Source organism: Pelophylax lessonae, assembly GCF_965119305.1.
Source record: "Pelophylax lessonae genome assembly, contig: HAP1_SCAFFOLD_351, whole genome shotgun sequence".
In the NCBI taxonomy this organism is placed as follows: Eukaryota; Metazoa; Chordata; class Amphibia; order Anura; family Ranidae; genus Pelophylax; species Pelophylax lessonae.
The window spans coordinates 61,726-82,413 of record NW_028119993.1 but is presented as its reverse complement, the minus strand read 5'-3'; the positions used below and the strand labels follow the sequence as shown (position 1 = coordinate 82,413).

General features: G+C 46.8%; 1 protein-coding gene across 1 annotated transcript in view; it reads left to right on the top strand.

Annotated features, from left to right (window-relative positions):
- Window positions 1-19,085, top strand: part of LOC309543789 (uncharacterized protein) — a gene marked incomplete at both ends in the record, with an annotated part of 101,137 nt that extends 82,052 nt beyond the window's left edge. Inside the window, 6 exon segments of the mRNA XM_082276226.1 lie at window positions 8,302-8,377; window positions 15,168-15,296; window positions 15,393-15,539; window positions 16,221-16,291; window positions 16,370-16,861; window positions 19,026-19,085. Of these exon segments, the coding sequence (XP_082132352.1) occupies window positions 8,302-8,377; window positions 15,168-15,296; window positions 15,393-15,539; window positions 16,221-16,291; window positions 16,370-16,861; window positions 19,026-19,085 (975 nt within the window).
- Window positions 19,086-20,688: the final 1,603 nt, after the last annotated feature.

Below are 20,688 nucleotides of genomic sequence, written 5' to 3'. Positions count from 1 at the left end.
GCTGGGATTTCTGGTCCTGGCATTTTTTTCCTTTTTTTTTTTTTTTTTTTTTGTTCCTGTGAGAACTAAAATCAACTGCCGGACTGGGCGACGCACTAGATATCCTAAATCCTTATGGTCTTCCCAGTCCCATAGCCTCACTGGACAGGGGCTGGCCGGCGAGTGAAACACCTCGCAAGGACGCATAGCCCTGGTCACGGCCTGAGTCTCCGCCTACCTCCATTCCGAGATGGTGCGGTGGACTACCCGGAGTGGTGCCTGCTCGGTTCCCAGGTGTGATAAGTAGTGCCCCCCCCCCCTCTTTCTCCTCTGGGAAAAAGTTGGGGTGCACGCAGGCCTAGGATTGGTAGGCCCCCTATGTGCCCTTTCTTCCCACATGGTGCCCCCCCCGCCAGTAGCTGCATCACCTACCTCCCTTAGTCCCCCTCCCCGGGGTGGCCATACTATTCTCAGGTGTGTGTGTCCTGCAGTGATGGGCTGGAGGGTGTGGGAGCGCGCCGCTGGTGGCTCACAAAAAACTTTTATATGGCAGGGGTCCCTGGCGGTCTACACGTACCTGGAGGGCCACTGGGGGTCCTGGGCGCTACCATTTTGCTGTGGATGGCTGTTCTGTAGCTTAAGCAGCCATGTTTTCGGAGTTTCCCAATGAAATCAATGCGGCGGCCATTTTCTTGTATCCTGTTAAGCGGTGATGTGACATTGGGCTTCTTGTGGTGGTGTCGACATATCCTCCTTCTCTCTGATCGCCGCGTGGCAAGCAGCTTGGTGCTGTGCATCCTTCCCAAAGATTTTGGTGGGGATTCCCTGTGGGGTACAGTTCCCTTTTTCTGCTAGCAGTGCCGCTGGTGTGCTGGGACTTGTAGTACTACCACTGCAGCGGTGGAGGGGGGTTTTATTGCACTTTCTTTCACAATATTGCGGGCGGCCTCCGGGTTAACCATGGAGGCCCTGGAGCACATGTCACCACCTGACCCACTCTCGGAAGCTGCGGGACCCTCTGGGTCTCAGCCTGCCCTGATGGCCATGACGGCGATCCTGCAGTCATTAGTGTCAAAAGTAGATATGGCCATTTCAAAGCGGCCTAGCAAGAAGCGCCCTTCACCTGTCTCCTCTGCCTCCTCAGATTCTGAGGTGTATTTGGCCGCCACGGACGCGAGTCAGCCCACTTGGTCTGCATCCACGCAACCTGGGTGCTGTGACAGCGAGGATGAATCCTCTTCCACTGCAGCCACGCCTAAAACGGCACTTGTGGAGGCACTGATTGTAACAGTGCGGGAAACTTTAAAATTGAAAGACACAGCTAATGCTGCGTCGGTACAATTTGGTACCAGCAGACCATCTAAGGTGTTTCCTTTTCCTGCCTATTTCGATGAGATTGTCGCAAGTCAGTGGGGATCCCTGAAACGCAAGGTTGGGATACCTAAGCAATTCACTAGCGGATATCCTTTTGAAGAAACTGACAGTTCCACCGATGGTGGATTCTCAGGTTTTCAGATTGAATAAAGCCACGCTTCTTCCGGTGGAGGATTCCCCATCTTATAAAGACCCAGTGGAAAAGAGAGCTGAATCTCTGGTCCGATACCTTTTTTACACAATGGCCGGCTCAATGCTGAGACCAGTGTTTGCCATCACCTTGGTCTCCCAGACCTTAATGGAATAGGCAAAGCTTCTGCGCCAGGATTTGAAAGGGGGTCAACATCCTCCCTGAGTTGGCAGAGCTGGCAGATCATTTGATACAGGGGTTACAGTATATCTGTGATTCCTCTCTGGATGCGGCCCCTTTAGCCTGCAGAGCGTCTGTGACCGCTGTGGCACTTTGCGCATGATTTGGCTGAAATACTAGTCTGCGGACCAGGCTTCCAAAAAGGTGTTGACTGATCTCCCTTTTGTAAGAGACCGCCTGTTCAGGGCTTCTATGGAAGAGACTATTAAAGGTCTTGGGGGAGGTAAGAGTACTCTGCTTCCACAGTTTGCAAGAGCCTCGTCATAAATGTGGTCCTTTCTTCTTGGCTCACAAATGGCTCTTTCGTCCCGCGGGCCAGGACAAGGGATAACTCTTAACTTCGTGGGGGGTTTCCAAGAGGCCTTGGGCTGGGGAGTCCAAAGCGGGTTCCACTGGTTCCGCAGACAAGCCCTCCTCTGCCTGAAGGGGTGCCCTCACCTGTATCTGGGGTGGGGGGGGGGCGTCTTCGCTTCTTTCCAAACCTGTGGACCTCTCTCATTCAAGACAAATGGATCTGCGAGTTGATTGGGTCCAGTTACAAGATCGAGTTGCCTCTGTCAAGGTTCTTTCCTTCCAACTTGTGCCTATCCCCGGATCGGCTGCAGGGCCATTATGGGGCGGTGCAGGATCTGCTATCACAGGGAGTAATTGTCCTAGTTCCAGAGTTGGAACGTTTTCAGGGATTTTATTCAAATCCATTTACTTTTCTCAGGAAGGAAGGCAAGGTCCGTCTGATCTTGGATCTCAAGGCCCTGCATCGCTTTGTGCAGGATCCAAAACTATGGATGGAGTCCATTTGCACGGGGGTGGCATCCATCATCAAGGGGATTTTCTGGCCTCTCTCAATATCAAGGAAACTTACCTTCATATCCCAATATATGTAGGGCACCAGCGTTTTTTTCGCTTTGCCGCAGGAGAGGAACATTATCAATTCATGGCGTTACCCTTTGGTTTTGCCTCTGCTCCTCGGGTGTTCAAAAAAGTGTTGGCCCCGATGTTAGCCTTGCTCAGGCAGAGGGGGATCGCGGTACTGGCGTACCTGGACGATCTTTTTCTGCGAGCAGAGTCTCCGCCGGTCTTAAGACGATCTGGACATCACTGTGCGAATTCTGCAAGAGTTCCGCTGGACGCTGAATTTTCAGAAATCGGTTCTGGTTCCGATTCCGTCCAGCAACCTGGCCTACCTGGGCCTGACTTTGGATTCACCCAGGGTGTTTCTTCCGGAGGCAAAACTGCTGAAGTTGCAGCATGCGATTTCGGCTCCTGTTGTCCAACCCTTGGTCGTCGCTTAGCACTTGTGTGCAAGTGCTGTGCTGATGGTCTCCACCTTCGAGGCAGTTCCGTTTGCTCAGTTCCATACCAGGCCTCTGCAAAAGGAAGTTCTTACCAAATGAGACAAGAATCCTCAATCTCTTGACAATCTGAGCCGGGGTGCAAAGGGGATCCTTGCTTCGGTGGCTCCGTTCCCTGGCGCTTCAACAAGAGAAGTCCTTTCTCCCCCTATACTAGGCAGTGGTTAACATGGAAGCCAGCCTTTCCGGGTGGGGAAGTGTCTTGAGCACAGATTTGGCTCAAGGGGTTTGGACTCGGATCATCAAGCGGGCAACAAAAGTGCTCTAGCAGCCAGAGAAGTAGCCAGCATTCTAAGGTGGGCTGAACAATTATGTTCCAGCCCTCTCTGTTGTGCACATTCCAGGGGTGGAAAATTGACAGGCAGACTACCTCATTTGGCAGGCCCTGAGTCTTGGCGAATAGTCTCTTCACCTGGAAGTGTTTTTAACAACTGTCTTCAGTGGGAGACTCCAGATGTGGACCTGTTGGCCTTTCGTTTCAACAGGAAGGTTCAGAGGTTTATGGCAAGATCTCTGGATCCTTTAGCCGACGCGGCCAACTCTATGGTGGCCCCTTGGGGTCCGTATCGTCTGATTTACGCTTTTCCTCCACGACAGCGCCTGCGCAGAATCGAGGCAGAAGGGATTCCAGTCACTCTGGTGGCTTCAGACTGGCCTCGCCGGTCTTGGTATACAGGCCTCGTAAGGCTGGTAGCTGATGTTCCTTGGAGAGAAGATCTTTTGTCTCAAGGGCCGATCTTCCATCCTGCTTTATGGTTTTCGCTTGAATGAAGACCTGGTGTTGCCTTCCTTGTGCCCTAAGCCAACATATCCTAAAGAAATTGCTTTGCATTCCCCGGATGTGATTCGGGCAATGAGGGTGTACCTTACGGCGACTCAGTCGCTTCGAAAATCAGATTCCTTGTTTGTCCTTGTGGCTGGATCTCGTAAGGGGTAGGCTGCATCTGCTGCGACCATTTTCAGATGGATCAGGCAGACGGTGGTGCGGACCTATTTCATTAAGGGTCAGGCTCCTCCTTTCCCCCTTAAAGTGCATTCTACACAGTGTGACCAGCGCTGAACGCTGAAAATTCGGGTGAAAGTGCCCAGTATTGAAGTTGATGGAGCTTGGCAGGAGTCGTGTGCATGAGCTGACATCTCATACCTGCAATTAGGGCTGCAACTAACAATTCTTTTCATAATCGATTAGTTGGGCGATTTTTATTGTTTAATCAGATAACCTTAAAAGTGTGGTGTATAATTTAGTTAATATGTAAAGTTTAAAAAAAAAACTATTTATTCCTAAATATCTGTATGCAGTGTTAAATAAAAATAACCCAACTATATGGTTAGGGAGCAAAGTCTCTAATCCACCCTGAGAATAACAGACAGAAGAGAGATGCTGAATTTACTATTAGAGGTTAAAGCTGGTAAATATCATCAGACTCAAAAATCTAATTTTTTGACAGAACTGTAATATATTATGTATGACAGACTTCCTTGTCCTAGGCGCGGGTGGCTTTGATAAAAGCTCCTTGCACCTGCTGTCACTTATGCTGGCCATGCAAAAACAATGTCTTCCTTCAAGAATGTTCGTTCAGTTTTCTGATCGTTAGTGGGGTCAAATCGATGCTTGTTTCGACCACTGTGAAAGGAAAATTTGAAGAAGCAGAATAGAAAACTTTTTGGTCAAAGGAATTAAATCATTTTAAATCTGAATGTTAAAAGCAAGTGAAATTTTCAAAATTTTTTCAGAGAATGTACAAACATTTTTTATATGAATATTCTCGTCAGAAAATCGATGCATAAAGACTTGGTTCACCCCTATGCAGTTTTCTTTTGATTCGTTTCTGCAGTGCTTTTTGCTGTGCGTTTTTGCACAATTGATTTGCATTTTTTTTTTTGGCCAATTTGTTGGGCAGATTAAAAAAAACGCGAATTGTGGCCAAAACTCACTACATGCACTCAATACAAACTCACTTTTCTGCAGCTTCTCTATTGAAGTTTATTGAACCAATAAAAAGCAGTTTTCCGTTCAAAAAGTCCTTGACGTTTACCAAATACTCAGCGGCTGAAAAAAGCATAGATGTAAACGTGTCCCATGGAAAGCCATGCTAAATGAACTGTAGTGCGTTTCTGTAAAAAGCACCAAAAAACGCATAGGTGTGAACAAGGCCTAAGCTGTTTAGTAGCAGTAGCATGCTTTTTTTAATTATAATTTTTTTTTTTTTTTATCAACTGTCATAATGGGGTTAAAAAAAACGAACATTCGTCCTTTTTATAGTACAAAAAGAGCAGATAATCGCTATTATAAGGGGTTCATTTATACTGCGAATCAGCGAAAGTAATAAAATATATAATACTTTTATATCCTATATGAGAATAAATACACACAGGATATATGGGCATTTTAACTAGGAGTCAAACATGAAGCTATATGAAGGGTGGAAAATAAATATATATAATTTTATTAGGGATAGACCCGGTACTGGCCGATATTGCCGATTGCTGTGGGTATCACAGCCATAAACCCACCCACAGCAGCCCGGTGCCAGCCAGCCACCCAGATCCACAGGCCCTGTACCAGCCAGCCACAGGCACTGTACCAGCGTGCCAGCCAGCCACCCACAGGCCCTGTGCCAGCCACCCACCCACCACAGGGTGCCAGCCACCACAGAATACACCACCACCACAGAATACCAGACAGCCAGCCATCCACAGGCCCTGTGCCAGACATCCACAGGCCCTGTACCAGCCACCCACCACAGGGTGCCATTCAGCCAGCCGCTCACCTACCACAGAGTGCCAGCCAGCCACCCGCCACAGGATGCCAGCGAGCCAGCAATTAAGCATTAAACCATGGGTGTCCAACCTTTTGGCTTCTCTGGGCCCCATTGAGTGTAGAGAAATTTTCTCGGGCTGCATATAAAATATATACTATAGTTAAGGTATATAAGTAATAAAATGCTGCTGTGCCCTTCCCGCGCCGCCACGCCCCCCGCACTAATTTAACACAACTAGAGGATGATCAAATTAAATGGAATCAGTATACAGAGGTTTACTTCTTCGGAGCGATAATAAAGGAACACTCTAACCACCAAGACCACTTCAGTTATTTAAAGTGGTCATGGTGGTAGGAGTCAGAAACACTGCACATGCTCCCCTTCTCCCCTCTGAGGCAGCCTCTGCCTACCATTAGTTGGCAGCTGCTGTGGCCGTGCCCCCGACCTGACTTCCTTCCTCCCCAGCAAAAAAAAAATTGTCAGGGCGCAGTGGGCCGCATTACCTGAGGTTCCAGGACGCATGCGGCCCTTGGGCCGCAGGTTGGACATGTTTGCATTAAACAAAAATTAACATGTTCAGTACCAGATTTGTGTCAAAAATTGTCTTTATTGTTCAAAACTTATATAGTAGTACTAAAAGCTGAGACTTTACTTTTTTTTTTTTTTTTCTTTCATGGATATAATGCACAATACTGGTAAAAGTTGACTTTAAATGTATTTGTAGTGCCTTATATTACCTTCAGTGTATCAGCCTCCACCTTCTCTGGGTTCAGATGCTGACCTTCCCTGCACAGTCTTTAAAGTGATTTTTTTTTTTTTTTTTTTTACATGCTCTGTGTAATGGTTTTGCGCAGAGCAGCCCGGATCCCCCTCTTCTGGAGTCCCTCACTGAGGTTTCTGGCTCCTGCTGCCTCCAGAGTGCCCCAATAACAAGCTGCAAAGTATAGTATAGAGTACCCCTATAGCAAGTTAAAAAAACATATGCCTTTTTAGAACCACTTACTCGAGGACTACATGTCCCACGAGGCATTGCTCCGCACACACTCACAGGTTCTCAGGCAGTTACTGACATGTATGGATGGTGTACTGAGTTGCATGTGTACTGCACTGTGTCTTCTGACATGTATGGGCGCGGGCGGTGTACTGAGTTGTATGTGTGTTTCTCTGTATTTCCTGACATGTAAACAAATAATGCTTTCTGTATGCAGGCCAACTAATCAGCTGACCATCTAATCGATTATGAAAATAGTTGACAACTATTTTCATAATCGATTAGTTGTCGATCAATCGATTAGTTGTTTCTGCCCTACCTGCAATACCTCCAAACAAAGCTAAAACTCAATTAAAGCCTCTCAAAAGCTGTAAGAGCTTCAAGCAAGTTTTCTCATAGACTTCAATGGAGGCTTTGAAGCACCACTAAAGCAAAATGGGGTATCATTTTTGAAGCAGAAGCAAAGGAAAAGTGTAAACAGGATTGTAAGCTAACCATTTTATTTAGTGACCGGTGCTTTGACTGGCATTCAGAGAGCTTTAAAAAAGCGTGTCCAAAGCCATGTTTTAAAGCATGTGTAAACGAGCTCTTACTGTGTTTTTTATTTTTTTTGTTTTTTCCCCTGTGACTTTTAGCCCCCGTTCACACTGGGGTGACCTGGTCGCCTGACAGGTCGCCGTAGGTCGCCTTCCATAGAGAAGCTGTGGACCCGTTCTAATAGAAGCGACACAAGTCGCTCTGACTTAGAAAAAGGGTCCGGAGCTTCTTTGGGGCGACCTGCATAGACTTCAATGTTATGAAGTCCGTGCCGGCCGCTCCGAGGTCGCGGGGCGAGCAGCGCGCCACGACCTATGAGGTCTCCCGGCAAAGTAGCGTCGCCCCAGTGTGAACGGGGGCTTACAGATTTTCTGACTAACATGTACTCTAAATCTAGAGGAGACCATGTGATTTTTTTTTTTTTTTTTTTGAGTCTGGAATTTAACCTCATACAGGTTCACTTTACTGAGGGTCCCACCAACTGCACATGGTTACCCTTCCTTCCCCCATTGCTTTATTCAGCCATCCGAACCAAAGAAATTTAGCAGCGTGGCCGCTTGGAGATTACATGGATTTGAGATCTATCCCTGCCCCCATGTGACAGCACTGGGTGCCTGAACAACCAAATTATAAGGCACCAGCATTAGCACTTGGGAGGGGGAGAGTGTTCTATACTTCTCCATACCTAGAAGAGCTGGTTGCCAAAAGCAGTGGAGGGAGAGCAAATAGAGAGTGCTGCTGGTGGGCCTGCATTATTTGCATGGGCAAAGTACAGTTTTTTTTTTTTTTAAATGGCTAACCTAACTTAAGATGTGTAATGGGTTGTCTGTGACAAAATATGTATAATGGCAAAAATAGCAGGAATTGCAGCATGCAAGGAAAGCTATTCGTTGGATTTAACTAGCTAACTTTATTTTTATTTTGTGCTTCCTATAGGATATTTGTAAAGCTGTGACTGAGCTTTCTAACCAGATCAGCATGCAGAATGAACTACGGAGGAATGCTAATAGCCGTAAGTAAATTTAAACACTGTTTAATTGTGCAGTCTTTAAAATTATGTTCATTGAAATGAGCTATATGGTATAAAGTGCCTTGAAAAAAGTATTCATACCCCTTGACATTTTGTCATGTTACAACCAAAAACGTACATGTATTTTATTCGGGTTTTATGTGATAGACCAACACAAAGTGGCACATAATTGTCAAGTGGAAGGAAAAAGATAAATGGTTTTCAAAATTTTTTACAAATATATATCTGAAAAGTGTGGCGTGCATTTATATTCAGCCCCCTTTTACTCTGGTACCCCTAACTAAAATCTAGTGGAACCAATTGCCTTCAGAAGTCACCTAATTTGTAAATAGAGTTCACCTGTGTATAATTTATTCTCAGTATAAATACAGCTGTTCGGTGAAGCCCTTAGAGGCTTATTAGAGAACTATAGTGAACAAACAGCATCATGAAGACCAAGGAACACACCAGACAGATCAGGGATAAAGTTGTGGAGAAGTTTAAAGCAGGGTTGGGTATAAAGAAAATATCCCAAGCTTTGAACATCTCACAGAGCACTGTTCAATCCATCATCCGAAAATGGAAAGAGTATGGCACAACTGCCAACCTACCAAGACATGGCCCGGCAAGGAGAGCATTAATCAGAGAAGCAGCCAAGAGACCCATGGTAACTCTGGAGGAGCTGCCGAGATCCACAGCCCTGGTGGGGGAATCTGTCCACAGAACAACTATTAGTCGTGCACTCCACAAATCTGGCCTTTATGGAAGAGTGGCGCAAAGAAAGCCATTGTTGAAAGAAAGCCAAAAGAAGTCCCCATTTGCGAGAAGCCATTTGGGGGACACCACAAACATGTGGAAGAAGGTGTTCTGGTCAGATGAGACCAAAGTTGAAATTTTTGGCCTAAAAGCAAAATGCTAGGTGTGGCGGAAAACTAACACTGCGCATCACCTTGAACACACCATCCCCACTGTGAAACATGGTGGTGGCAGCATCATGTTGTGGGGATGCTTTTCTTCAGCAGGATCAGAGAAGCTGATCAGAGTTGATGGGAGGGTGGATGGGGCCAAATACCAGCGCTACAATAGAATGGTTTAGATCAAAGCATATTCATGTGTTAGAATGGCACAGTCAAAGTCCAGACCTAAATCTTATGGAGAACCTGTGGCAAGACTTGAAAATTGCTGTTCAGACACTCTCCATTCAATCTGACAGAGCTTGAACTATTTTGCAAAGAAGAATGTGCAACAATGTCACTCTCTAGATGTGCAAAGCTGATAGAGACATATCCAAAAAGACTTGCAGCTGTAATTGCAGCAAAAGGTGGTTGTACAAAGTATTGACTCAGCGGCTGAATACAAATGCAGGGGATGCTTAAGATTTAACTTCTCAGTGCAGACATCTGAGAAAAGCCTTTTTCTCTTTCTTTCATTGATGGACACAGCTCCTGATTCTTCTTAACCATTGGGTTATACTGCTCCCTACAGGAGTAGGACACTAGGCAGGAAAAATCTTGACTACGCCTATGGGCAGTCCCAGGGGGTATACACCCACTCTCAGCTATAGGCACTCAGTTTTGTTACAAGCAGTTTTTTTCTACCTAGTCAGTAATATGGACCTAGTTCCTTGCTGGGATCTCTGGTCCTGGCAATTTTTTTCATTTTGAATGGAATTGTTTTCCTCTTTTTCTTATTTTATTGCTGTTAGAACTACACTCAAGTGCCAGACTGGGTGACAAATTGGATAATCTAGATCCCTAGGGTCACCCCAGTCCGGCCAGCGAGCGCGTGCAGACCACAGCTCCACCCTAGGTCGGCCGCGACATGTCCCCACTGGACGGGGGCTGGGAGGCGAGTTAAACATTTTGTGACGACGCATACAAACTGGCTTCGGCCTGAGTCACAGCCTTTCCTTCTGGCCGACAGCACCCACATTATGATGGAGCTGTGCCCACCCTGTTACTGGTGTGGTAAGTAGCTGCCCCCCCCCCCCCCCCACTACCCCTGGAGGATTTTGTGGTGGACGTGGGCCCCTCCCTGGGATGGTCGGACCCTGGGTTCCCCTTCCTCCTCCTCCTCCCCCCCAGCCCCTCTAAAATTTTGTTACTGTGGGTCTTTCGGTTCCCTGCCCCCCCCCCCCCCGACCCCGGGTGAGGCGTTGAGCTGGCTTTGCCACGTGCTCTTAAGGGGGGCTGGTTGGAGTGACTACTGACCGGGTTTTCCTGGTGTGCAACAGGGGGTTGAGCAGGGTTTCCTGCCATCCTGGGGGTTAGTGACTAGGGCAGGGATGTTGTTTGGGCTGGGGGGGCGGATGTTTTTACCATTCCCGGGTATGTGCCTCACACGGCCTACTCGTCTTAACCTATGTGAGGTGGCCCCTGTGAGGATGGCTGAAGCCACTGCCTCCCGTTTTGGGCAGCCGCCTTCCCTTTCGCTGCCCCTTGGTGGCCGACTCTGCTGGGGCTCACAGCCAGGTGCCCTCATAATCAGGACGTGGCCTACTAGGCCATGCGGCCGATTCGGGCGACGCCGCTGGGGGATGGCCCCAGTGCATGTAACGTAAGCCCCCACTCTTCCTTTGGGCATCTGCCAGGCTGAGGATCCGTGAAATTGCGTCTGGGCCCCAACAAAAATTTGGGCTGCGGCTTGCAGCCTGCTGAGCCATATGGTGAGCTTGGCACCTCCCTTGGGACCAGGTGGCGTTGTGGGGGTCCTACATTTTTAATTTACAGTCTTGCTGCCATTATTGTGTGGAGCACCTGCCTTGTTTTAGCGAGGATTCCCTGCCTGCACGTCCACATCACAGGGGCTATGTTATCTATGGAGGGAGGACCCCCCCTTTTTTTTTTTTTTGCGGGGTCCAATAGGTGGTCCATTTTGTGGACCCTTGGCCGGCATCCCCTTTTGCGGGATCGTAATCGGTGATCTCCCCTGTTTTATGTTTTTGGGCTAAGCTCAGTAAATAGACACTACTGGGTCTGCGTCCATGCACCTTGAGTTCTCAGATAGTGAGGATGATTCCTCTGCTCCTCTAGCTGCACTTAAATAGGCGCTGGTGGATGCACTGTTTGCGTCAGTGCGCAAAACTTTAAAAAGGAGGAGGCCACAAACAGTGGGGTTGTCCAAAATGCAGTGGTTGCTAGGCATTTTTTCTTGCAGCATCCTTATGAGGATTAAATGCGTAAAAGGTGGACGGCCCCACCTGTAGTGGACTCGCCGGTTTCCAGGTCCAATTGAGTTACCCTAATCCCAGGTGAGGAGGGCGGATGCTCTGGCCCACCATATGTGCGCTGTCATCTGTTTGGAACTTCCTTGGATGACATAATTTAAGAGTCTTGCGGGAGGGGAGGCCGCAGGCTACCAAGGGCAAGGAGCCCCGCCGTAGATGTGGGCCATTCTCCTCGGCTCCTAAGTGGCCTCTTTGTCTCTCAGGATCTCAAGATTGGGATCATAAGTCAGGGCCTCCACCAGAGGTTCCAAGAGGACCTGGTCTGGAAAGCCACGAGCAGGCTCTTCCAGACCTGCGGACAAGGCTGCCTCTGCATGAATGGGCACCCTCACCCGTATCTGGGGTGGTGGGATTTCTTTCCTGGTTTCCGGATCAATGGATCTCCCTGGTACAGAACAAGTGGGTCCACAAAGTTATTTGTTTTTTTTTCCCTTCCAACCTGCACTCGTCCCCAGATCACTTACAGGGTCTCTTTGGGGCAGTGCAAGACTTCTTATTTCAAGGGGTGATTGTTCCGGTTCAGACTTCGGAACATTTTCAAGGTTTTATTTTTTACTCAAACCTCTTTACAGTTCCCAGGCAGGAAGGCATGGTACATCCAATTCTGGACCCCCAAGGCGCTAAGCTGCTTTGTGTGAGTACAGAAGTTCCGCATGGAGTCCATTCACATTGCTGTGGCGTCCCTACATCAGGGGAATTTTTTGCTTCTTGCGATATCAAGGACGCCTACCTGCACATTCTAATATGTGCTGGTCACCAGGGCTTCCTCCTTTTTGCCGTGGACGAGAAGCATTCCGTTTTTGTAGCGCTGACTTTTTTTTTTTTCTCACCTTGGTTCTTCACAGGAGTGTTGGACCTGGTGCTGGCATTTTTTTTTCTTCTTCTTTCCATTTTCTTTTTTTTTTTTTTTTTTTTTTTTTAATCACCTTGGGATCGCAGCACTGGGGAACCTGGACGATCATCTTCTGCGAGCGGAGTCTCCAACTGCTCTGATGGACTACTGGAGATTGCTCTGCGAACTCTGAGGGAGTTCGGTGGGATCCTGAACATTCATGCGTCTGCTTTGGTTCTCTCCACAAAAACTGGCCTATATGGGTCTGACTCAGCCTTAGCTGAGTCAGCTTTTTCTTTGGGAAAAACTCCAGTCTGTTTGCACAGTTCCACACAAGATCTCTGTTAAAGAGATTCTGGTGAAATGGGTCAAGGATCAACAGTCTCTAGAGGTGGCTTCATTCTCTGGTACTTCGACGGGAGAAATCCTTCCTTCTCTTCCTGTTCTGGACGGTTGTCTCCATGGATGCCAGCCTGTCCGGGTGGGGAGGCGTCCTCAGCACACACGTGCTCAGGGAATCTAGACTCTGACAGAGCCCAGACTGCCGCTTAGTGTACTGCATTCTAAGGTGGGCTGACTAATTCGTTCCAGCCCTCTCAAACTTCTGCCACAACTCCTGTGTAGGATTCAGGCAGAAGGGATTCCGGTCATTCTAGTGGCTCCAGACTGGTCTTGCCGGTCTTGGTATGCTTGTCGCTGATGCTCCTTGGGAACTTCCTCTCAGGGAGAATCTGTTGTCCCAAGGACCAGTCTTCCATCCTGCCTTACAGTCACTGGCTTTAACGGCTTGGCTGTTGAACGCCAGGTGCTGAAGGGTGGAGATTTGTTTGAATCGGTGACTCTGACACTGTTAAAAGCTTGGAAATCTGCCTCTAAGAAGATCTACCATCGTACGTGGAAGACGTACATTGTGTGGTGTGTCTCTTGTGGTTTATCCTCCCTCCTTCTCAGGGGATTGGATCTTAACCTTCCTTCAATTGTAGGTTGAACAAAAATTTGGCCTTAAGTACCATCATGGGCAGGTATGGAGTTTTTTTTTTTTTTTTTCCGATGACCTTTTGGCCACACACTCCCTGGTGCGTAACATTTCTTCAGGGTGTCCGACATTTTGGTTCCTTCAGTGTGGGCTCAGTTGCCACTCTGCAATCTTAATGCGGTGCTTTCAGCTCTACTTAAGCTTCTCTTTTTAAATATTTGGGAGGTTTCCCTGCTTATATTGCCCCAGAAGATGGCTTTCTTTGGTGGTTATTATCTCTGCATGCAGGGTGTCGGCTCTGGCGGCGTTATCCTGTCGTTCCCCTTATGGTGCTTCAAAAGGATAAGGTGCTGCTTTGCCTCTGTCCGTCATTTTTTCCTAAGGTGGCCTCTGATTGTCATTTGAATGAAGACATTGTTTTGCCTTCCCTGTTTCCCAGGCCTAAACATCTGAAGGAAATTGTCTTGCATGTCTTGGATGTGGTCCGAGCAATTAGGGTGTACCTGGCAGCTACGGAGTCTGTTAGGAAGTCAGACTCTCTATTTGTGCTCACGAACGGACCTCACAAAGGGTTGTCCGCTTCTGCAACCATTTCTAGATGGATCAGACAGGTGGTGGTTCAGGCTTTTTGCATTAGGGGTCAGGTTCCTCCTTTCCTTGTTTAGGCGCACTCTACTAGGTTGCTTAGTGTCTCCTGGGCTTCCCGTCTTCAAGCGTCAGTGACGCAGGTTTTGCAAGGCAGCCACCTGGTCGTCGGTGCACACTTTTTACAAAATTTTTTTGTAAAGTGGTTGTGTTGGCATCTGCGTATGCTTCTTTTGGCTGCGGTTTAGAGGACCTGGTCCTCTTTGAGGGTGTATTGTTTTTCAGGTGAACTCCAGTTGTTTATGGTTGAGCTCTGTTGGCTAGGGTTAGCCTTGGGAATTTTTTTCTGATGTTTTTTTCTCACCCCAGTTTAAGGTGCTTTGGGATGCACCAATGGTTAAGAAGAATCAGGAGCTGTGTCCGTCAATGAACGAAAGAGAAAATGGGATTTTTGACTCTTTGATTTTTGACACTGCTTGTAACAAAACTGAGTGCCTATAGCTGAGAATGGGTGTATACCCCCTGGGACTGCCCATAGGCATGCGTAGTCAAGCTTTTTCCTGCCTAGTGTCCTACTCCTGTAGGGGGCAGTATAACTCAATGGTTTAAGAAGAATCATGAGCTGTGTCAGTAAATGAACATCAGAGAAATTGATTTTATAGTAAGTCAAAAATCCCGTGTGTGGTTTTTTTTTTTCCCCAGACTACCCATGTAAAAGAGGTACTAGTTTCCACTGCATTCCAACCAACCACTCCCCCGTCTATTGTTAGTTTTCATTATAGGATATTCGCAGAAATATGGTTTTGTCGTGCAGAACTGATGAATATTTATGAATGATGTGCTTAATGTTTTAAAATATGTGAAAGGTGCTACGTTCTTTTATTTTTATTGTGTGTGTGTGTGTGTGTGTGTGTGTGTGTGTGTGTGTGTGTGTGTATGTATGTATATATATATATATATATATATATATATATATATATATATATATATATATATATATATATATATATATATATATATATCATTTTTTTTATTTATTTATTTTTTATGCAGAGCTCCCTGAGCCCTGAAAATGATTGATTCCAAAGGTTCTTCTAGAAAAGCTGCTGTGAAAAACATCGCCTTTTTTTTTTATTTTTTTTTTTATTTTCTCTCAATGTTTCTTTTTTGTTAGCAGCCACAAGAATGATTGCAAACAGTCGAGACTCTCCTCCATCTACCCCTGTCTGCAGACCTGAAACAAGCACATCCAAGATCTCTGTTACAGTCTCCAACAAAGTGGCTCTAAAGAATGCACAGTCAGGTAGTTTGTGTGTAATTCATGCAAACAAATTAAGTATTATTGCATAGGTATATGCCAATTTGACATTTTTGTCCTTTGGCCATCCTCTCTCTGTAGCTGGGTCTTCACCTGCAGCTGACACTGCAGAGGTTCCAGTAAAACGTCGCAGGGTGACGTCCGAGATTGAAGGGACATATGTCATTAATATGCCAAAGGGGACCACACCTCGGACAAAGAAAATTCTGGAAGAACAGGCAGCTAAAAGTGAGTGTTTGGTGCCAGCTCGTAAAACTGTTTACTGACTGAGATGTACTGTCTTGGGGGTTATTTTATAGTATAAAAGAGGGCAAACAAGGCTGTGAAACAAATCATCTTTGATTGGCATATTTTGTAAACTGGTGTTACCAGTTTTTCCTCTATCACTGGAATGCAGGCAATTTACAGGATATTATAGGAGGAGTTCAGGATTTTTGAAAAAAAAACATTCATACTCGCATAGGTGGATGCAGCATCCGTCCCCCTCTGCCTCTTAAGACTGAGAACCGAGTGATCAAAGACTGCTGATCGCTCAGTTCAGTCTTCAGTGAACAGAAAGCTAGTGACTTATCAGTCGCCGGCTCTCTGCTCTGCCCCTCCAGTGCTCACTGGAGTGCCAGGCTGTGGCGAGGGAGGAGCAGCTGCTCTCAAAAGCTTGCTGAGAGGCTGAGCCTGCTGCTGGTCCAGGCAAGTGGGTGGATCCCAACATTAAAGTCGGGATCGATCTGGAGCCTGGGACTGAGTGATGTCAGCTGACAGCGACCTTTAGCCTGCTGTCGACTGAAAGGGATCACAGGAGTCTAGAAGACACTTTGGACAACCTTCTATAAAATACATGTCAATCTCTAATAGAATACATCAGGCCGAGTTTTGTGACAAGTTTATTTTTATTTTGTGACCATGTTATAGGTTCCACCAGAACGTCAGTCTTTGACAGACTGGGAGCCAAGAGCAAAGCGGACACAACAACCGTAACAAAGGTGAGTAGAAGGTGCTTATGGGAGGCAGCTACTTTTGATAATGCCCATGTATTCATGGCTTACTTTGTGCTTTTACAGCCCACTGGACTCTTTAGCCGTTTGGGTGATGCACTTGGTGAAGATCATTCAGCAGAGAGCAATGAAGATGGCAGTGTTCTGCAGTATGCTGGTGTACTTAAGAAAAAGGCTACCACCATTATTCGAGAGAAGCTTACTCCTGGGGTTAATGTGAAGGCCAAAGCCACAAGCTCTGAACCAAAGCCTGCCATCACCACCATTAGGAGACTTGCCACAAAGCCCCCTGCCAAGCTCACCACTCAAAAGATCAGTTTAGCACAACGGCTTGGCACAGTCAAAAAAGCCAACCCAGAGGAAGAAAGAAAGAGAAAAGTGCCCTCTGCTGCAATGGTGAAGCGTTTGGTAAAGCCGCAATCTGAAGCTCAAGACAGCAAAGTTGGCAGTAACAAGCCACCCCCAACAGCTTTTAAAACTACCATCAAGCAGACTGTTGGAAACCCTCGCGTGACCCGTTCTAGCAATAACAGCAGTGCTCGGATGAACAAGTTTAGAGTTTTTAAATGGTTAGGAATAAAATAAGTATAAAGTGCAAACTGTTTTCTTTATAGTATGTTGCAAGACACAGGTTGATGTTCAGGAACTATTGTTATGCTCCCACCTTCGGGAGATTGAACACTGGCACAACTGTTAGGGCAGCCCTGCATAACCCCTCCCATTCCCAACAAGCCACTTTTTTGCTAGTGTCCTTGGAAGATGAATGGGTTCTCTCAGCTCCTTCTTTTTTTTTCTCAAAGTTTTTTTTATTTTTCTAGCAGGTTTTTTCACTGGCTGCTGAATACCCAGGGCTTGCTTTGCAGCTTTCCAGATGAACTGATCCTCTGTATAGCCTAGGAGCCCATCCCTGGACCCTGCTGTGAAGAAGAAGCTGGCTTGGCCTGTAATGTGCCTTTGTGCACTGGACACTGTTGGGCACCAGCTATTTAGTGTGGGTTAGAGCTGCCGAGTGCTCCACTAATCCAGGGATGTGATTCACATTTGTTGTTTCCCTGTCTCTGAATACTCCTGTGAGAGTATGCCCACTGGGAGGGCGAAGTCTGGTGGTATCCTGCATCCTGCCTGTGTTGTCACTTGGAAGGTGAGGTTTGCACCAACAGTGGTGAATCCCTGAGGTGAATACCTTACTTTGGATATATTCCCACAAAGGGTTAAACAGTACTGCCAGCCACGACACATTGGTCGCAACCAACAGCGGGTAGATGTGTAGCCCAGCATTGTAAACGTTATTTCAATGCTGGATCTTTTGACTGCAGGGTCCGCTGACCAGGTCTGTCAGAAAAGGCCATAGCAGTGGTTTACATCAACCACCAGAGGGTACCAGAAATCTTGTTGCCCATAGAGAGGCAAATCTGATTCTGGCTTGGGTGGAACTTCATTTACCAGCCTTATTCACCGTCCCTTATCCTGGAGTGGAAAATTGGCAGGCGGACATCCTTCATTTTCAACGCCTGGACTCCAGGGAATCCTCTCTTCACTTGGAGGTGTTTTCAAGACTTGTGTTACAGGTGGTAGGGGGGGGGGAGCACCAGAGCTGGACCTCCTAGCTTCAAGGTTTAAAGGAGAAGTTCACCTTAAAAAAATAAATACATGCTTATTTTTTGCAGGTAAAAATAGTGCATTTCTAAAAAATAAAAAGGTCTTTCTCCTAAAGAGCCTGTAGAGCATTGCACCCGTGATCAGCAGATAGTGTAATCTCAGGCTTCTGCAGACTCTCAAGATAGTGGTCTATCTGTACCTCTGATACAGGCAGGCAGTTACCTGAGAATAGGAGGATCAATGGACTACAAGAGCGCTCACCAGTGCCCTTACAGAACTACAAGCCATGAGCCGCAATGGCTGACAGTACTTGTAGGCATTAAAGCAGAGTTCCGGACGTTTTTTATTTAATTTCTTTCGGATAAAAGAACCACTAGTATAGTCACCGCTTGTTCGTTTACATTTAGATATCTTTCTGTTTTTGTGCAGCATTTAAAACGTTTTTTTTTTTCCTCTTCTGTACATCGTGCCCATCTAGAGTGTGGGCATGTGAAGCCGCTGTGGTTGTTTTCCTGGATTCTGTGCATGCTGGTTACCAAGCATGCACCTCACGATCTCGCGAATATGCAGTCCGATATTGGCTGGCCCCACTGCATGTCAGCTAGGATTCCATAGCAATGGCAGCGATGCTTCCAGCCAGCAATGTCCACTGACTCCTGGAATTGATGACACTCATCTCCCAGGAGCCAATGTGTTGCTGGACATGACGTACCTCACCGTGGCAAAGGACACAGTATGAAAACAAAAAAAGGTAATTGAAGGGGAAGGGGGGACTGACAATATATTTTAATGAGGGTGGAACTCTGCTTTAATTCACATGATACTGTAAATAAACTATGTGGCTTTGTGGGCCAAGCCCCACATGGCTGCCCTGTTTTTAAATTGTGACTTCGGGAGGAGAGACGCTGCAGATGTTGGAACATATTACATGTTCCACCCTAAAAACAGTTGGAACATATGTAACATGCTCCAAAGGTGAACTCCTTCTTTATTTATTGGAGCAGTTTGTGTCCAGATCCAGAGATCCCCCGAACCTTCCCAGTGAACACCCTTGTGGTTTTGTGGCACCAGTTCAATCTGACTTATGCATTTCTTTTGCTGAAACTCCTTGTCTGCTCCACAGGATGGAGTCAGAGGACATTCTGGTGATCCTAATCGCATCGAACTGGCCCAGGCAGATATGGTACTTGGACTGTCATGCTTCTGGGCCTTCTGGTACTGCTGTCCTGCCTAATGGTTGCGGGCTTTATTGGCTTGTCTGTTTAAGCCCAGGTCCTAAGAAATAGGGGCTGCAGGAGATAATGTGCATCTTGTTTCACCATCTCCAGGTAGATTCAGCAATCCATCATTCAAGCCTATAGACTTCAGAGCAAGGATCCACCTTTCCTTACCAAAGCACATTGTGCTAGGTCTGTTTAGTGCTTCTTGGGTTTTCTAGCATTAGGCACTTGTTTTTCAGATATGCAAGGCTGCTACCTGGTCCGATGTTTGTTTAGGTTTTACCATATGGTTCTTCAGGCAGCCCAATACCCAGCTTGAACCCCTTCTGTTAAATGATTTCTAGAGGCTGAAGGTGTTTTTACCTTCATGCATTCAATGCATGATTGTAAAAAACAAAACAAAAACCTTGTGTACAGCTCCCTGTGCCCGATATTGATCCAGCGATGTGCTCGAGAGCAGCGGTTCTCCCAGCTCTATCTCTCCTCATTGGGTCAGACACAGCAGTGGGAGCCATTGGCTCCAGCTGTTAATCACAACCAGTGAAGCTGGAGCGGTGAGCAGGGCTGAGTCACGCTCTGTTTGTCTTATTGACACACACAGTGGGGCTCAGGAGCGAGCATGTACAAGTGCCCCCTTAGCAAGTGGTTTGTTTATGGGGGCATTCAGCGGGAGACCCAAGAAGAGGAGGATCGGGGCTACTCTGTGCAAAACCATTACACACAGCAGGTAAGTATAACATGTTCAAAATCTAAGTATGTTGTTTGCTGTGTTGCCCACTACTCTGTTGTATTGCTTGGTAATGTCCCTTGCATTCCTGAATACAATCCTGTGTCCTGTAATGTATGATCAAACAAAAATCCTCTTTCTCTTACGTCCTCGGACAGTCGCCGACCCTCCATATTCGTCACTATTGGGGTGTTAGACTTTGCTCCGAAGGAGTAGCTAGACAACAGAATATGTTAAACATTTAAATATTTAAACATATCCCACCCCTAGGGGGTGGTCCCCTCATTCTATAACCCTCCTGCTTCCTGCATCCATCCTCAGTTTTAACGTCTAGCTTGTCAGGAGTGGCAGACTTTCTCTATGCTGGGGCATTGTGTCTCAGTCTTTTCTTTCTCTTTTAGATTTTTGTTTGAGTTTTTTCTCTCTCTTTATTTAGCTGTTATTTTCCAGCATTAGTTAGTTCTTCTGATGAAGAGGATTCATGCGGGCTGGGTCTCGGGCTGATCCCCCTGCGCGCAAGTTGTGGGTCAGTGGCTTCTCAGCCTGCCATTGAGCGTTCAGCCAGGTAACGCTCCTGGGCATACTGAACGACCCATCCCTGTTCCGTGCAGGGATGCTGCGGTGAGGTGGCCACCTCACTGGACGCTGTGCGGTTTCTTAACCCACTTTCTATTGCGTCCTGGCTGCGACTCTCCCTGTCAGATGTGCAGTGGCTTGTTCGCCTGTGCGGGTTCCCCACGCTATATAGGAGGTAAGTGTGTCTATTAGACATATGCCGGTTTTCGGTAATTCGATATATCGCGGTATTGCATAGCCACGGTATTGTTATTGTGGCATTT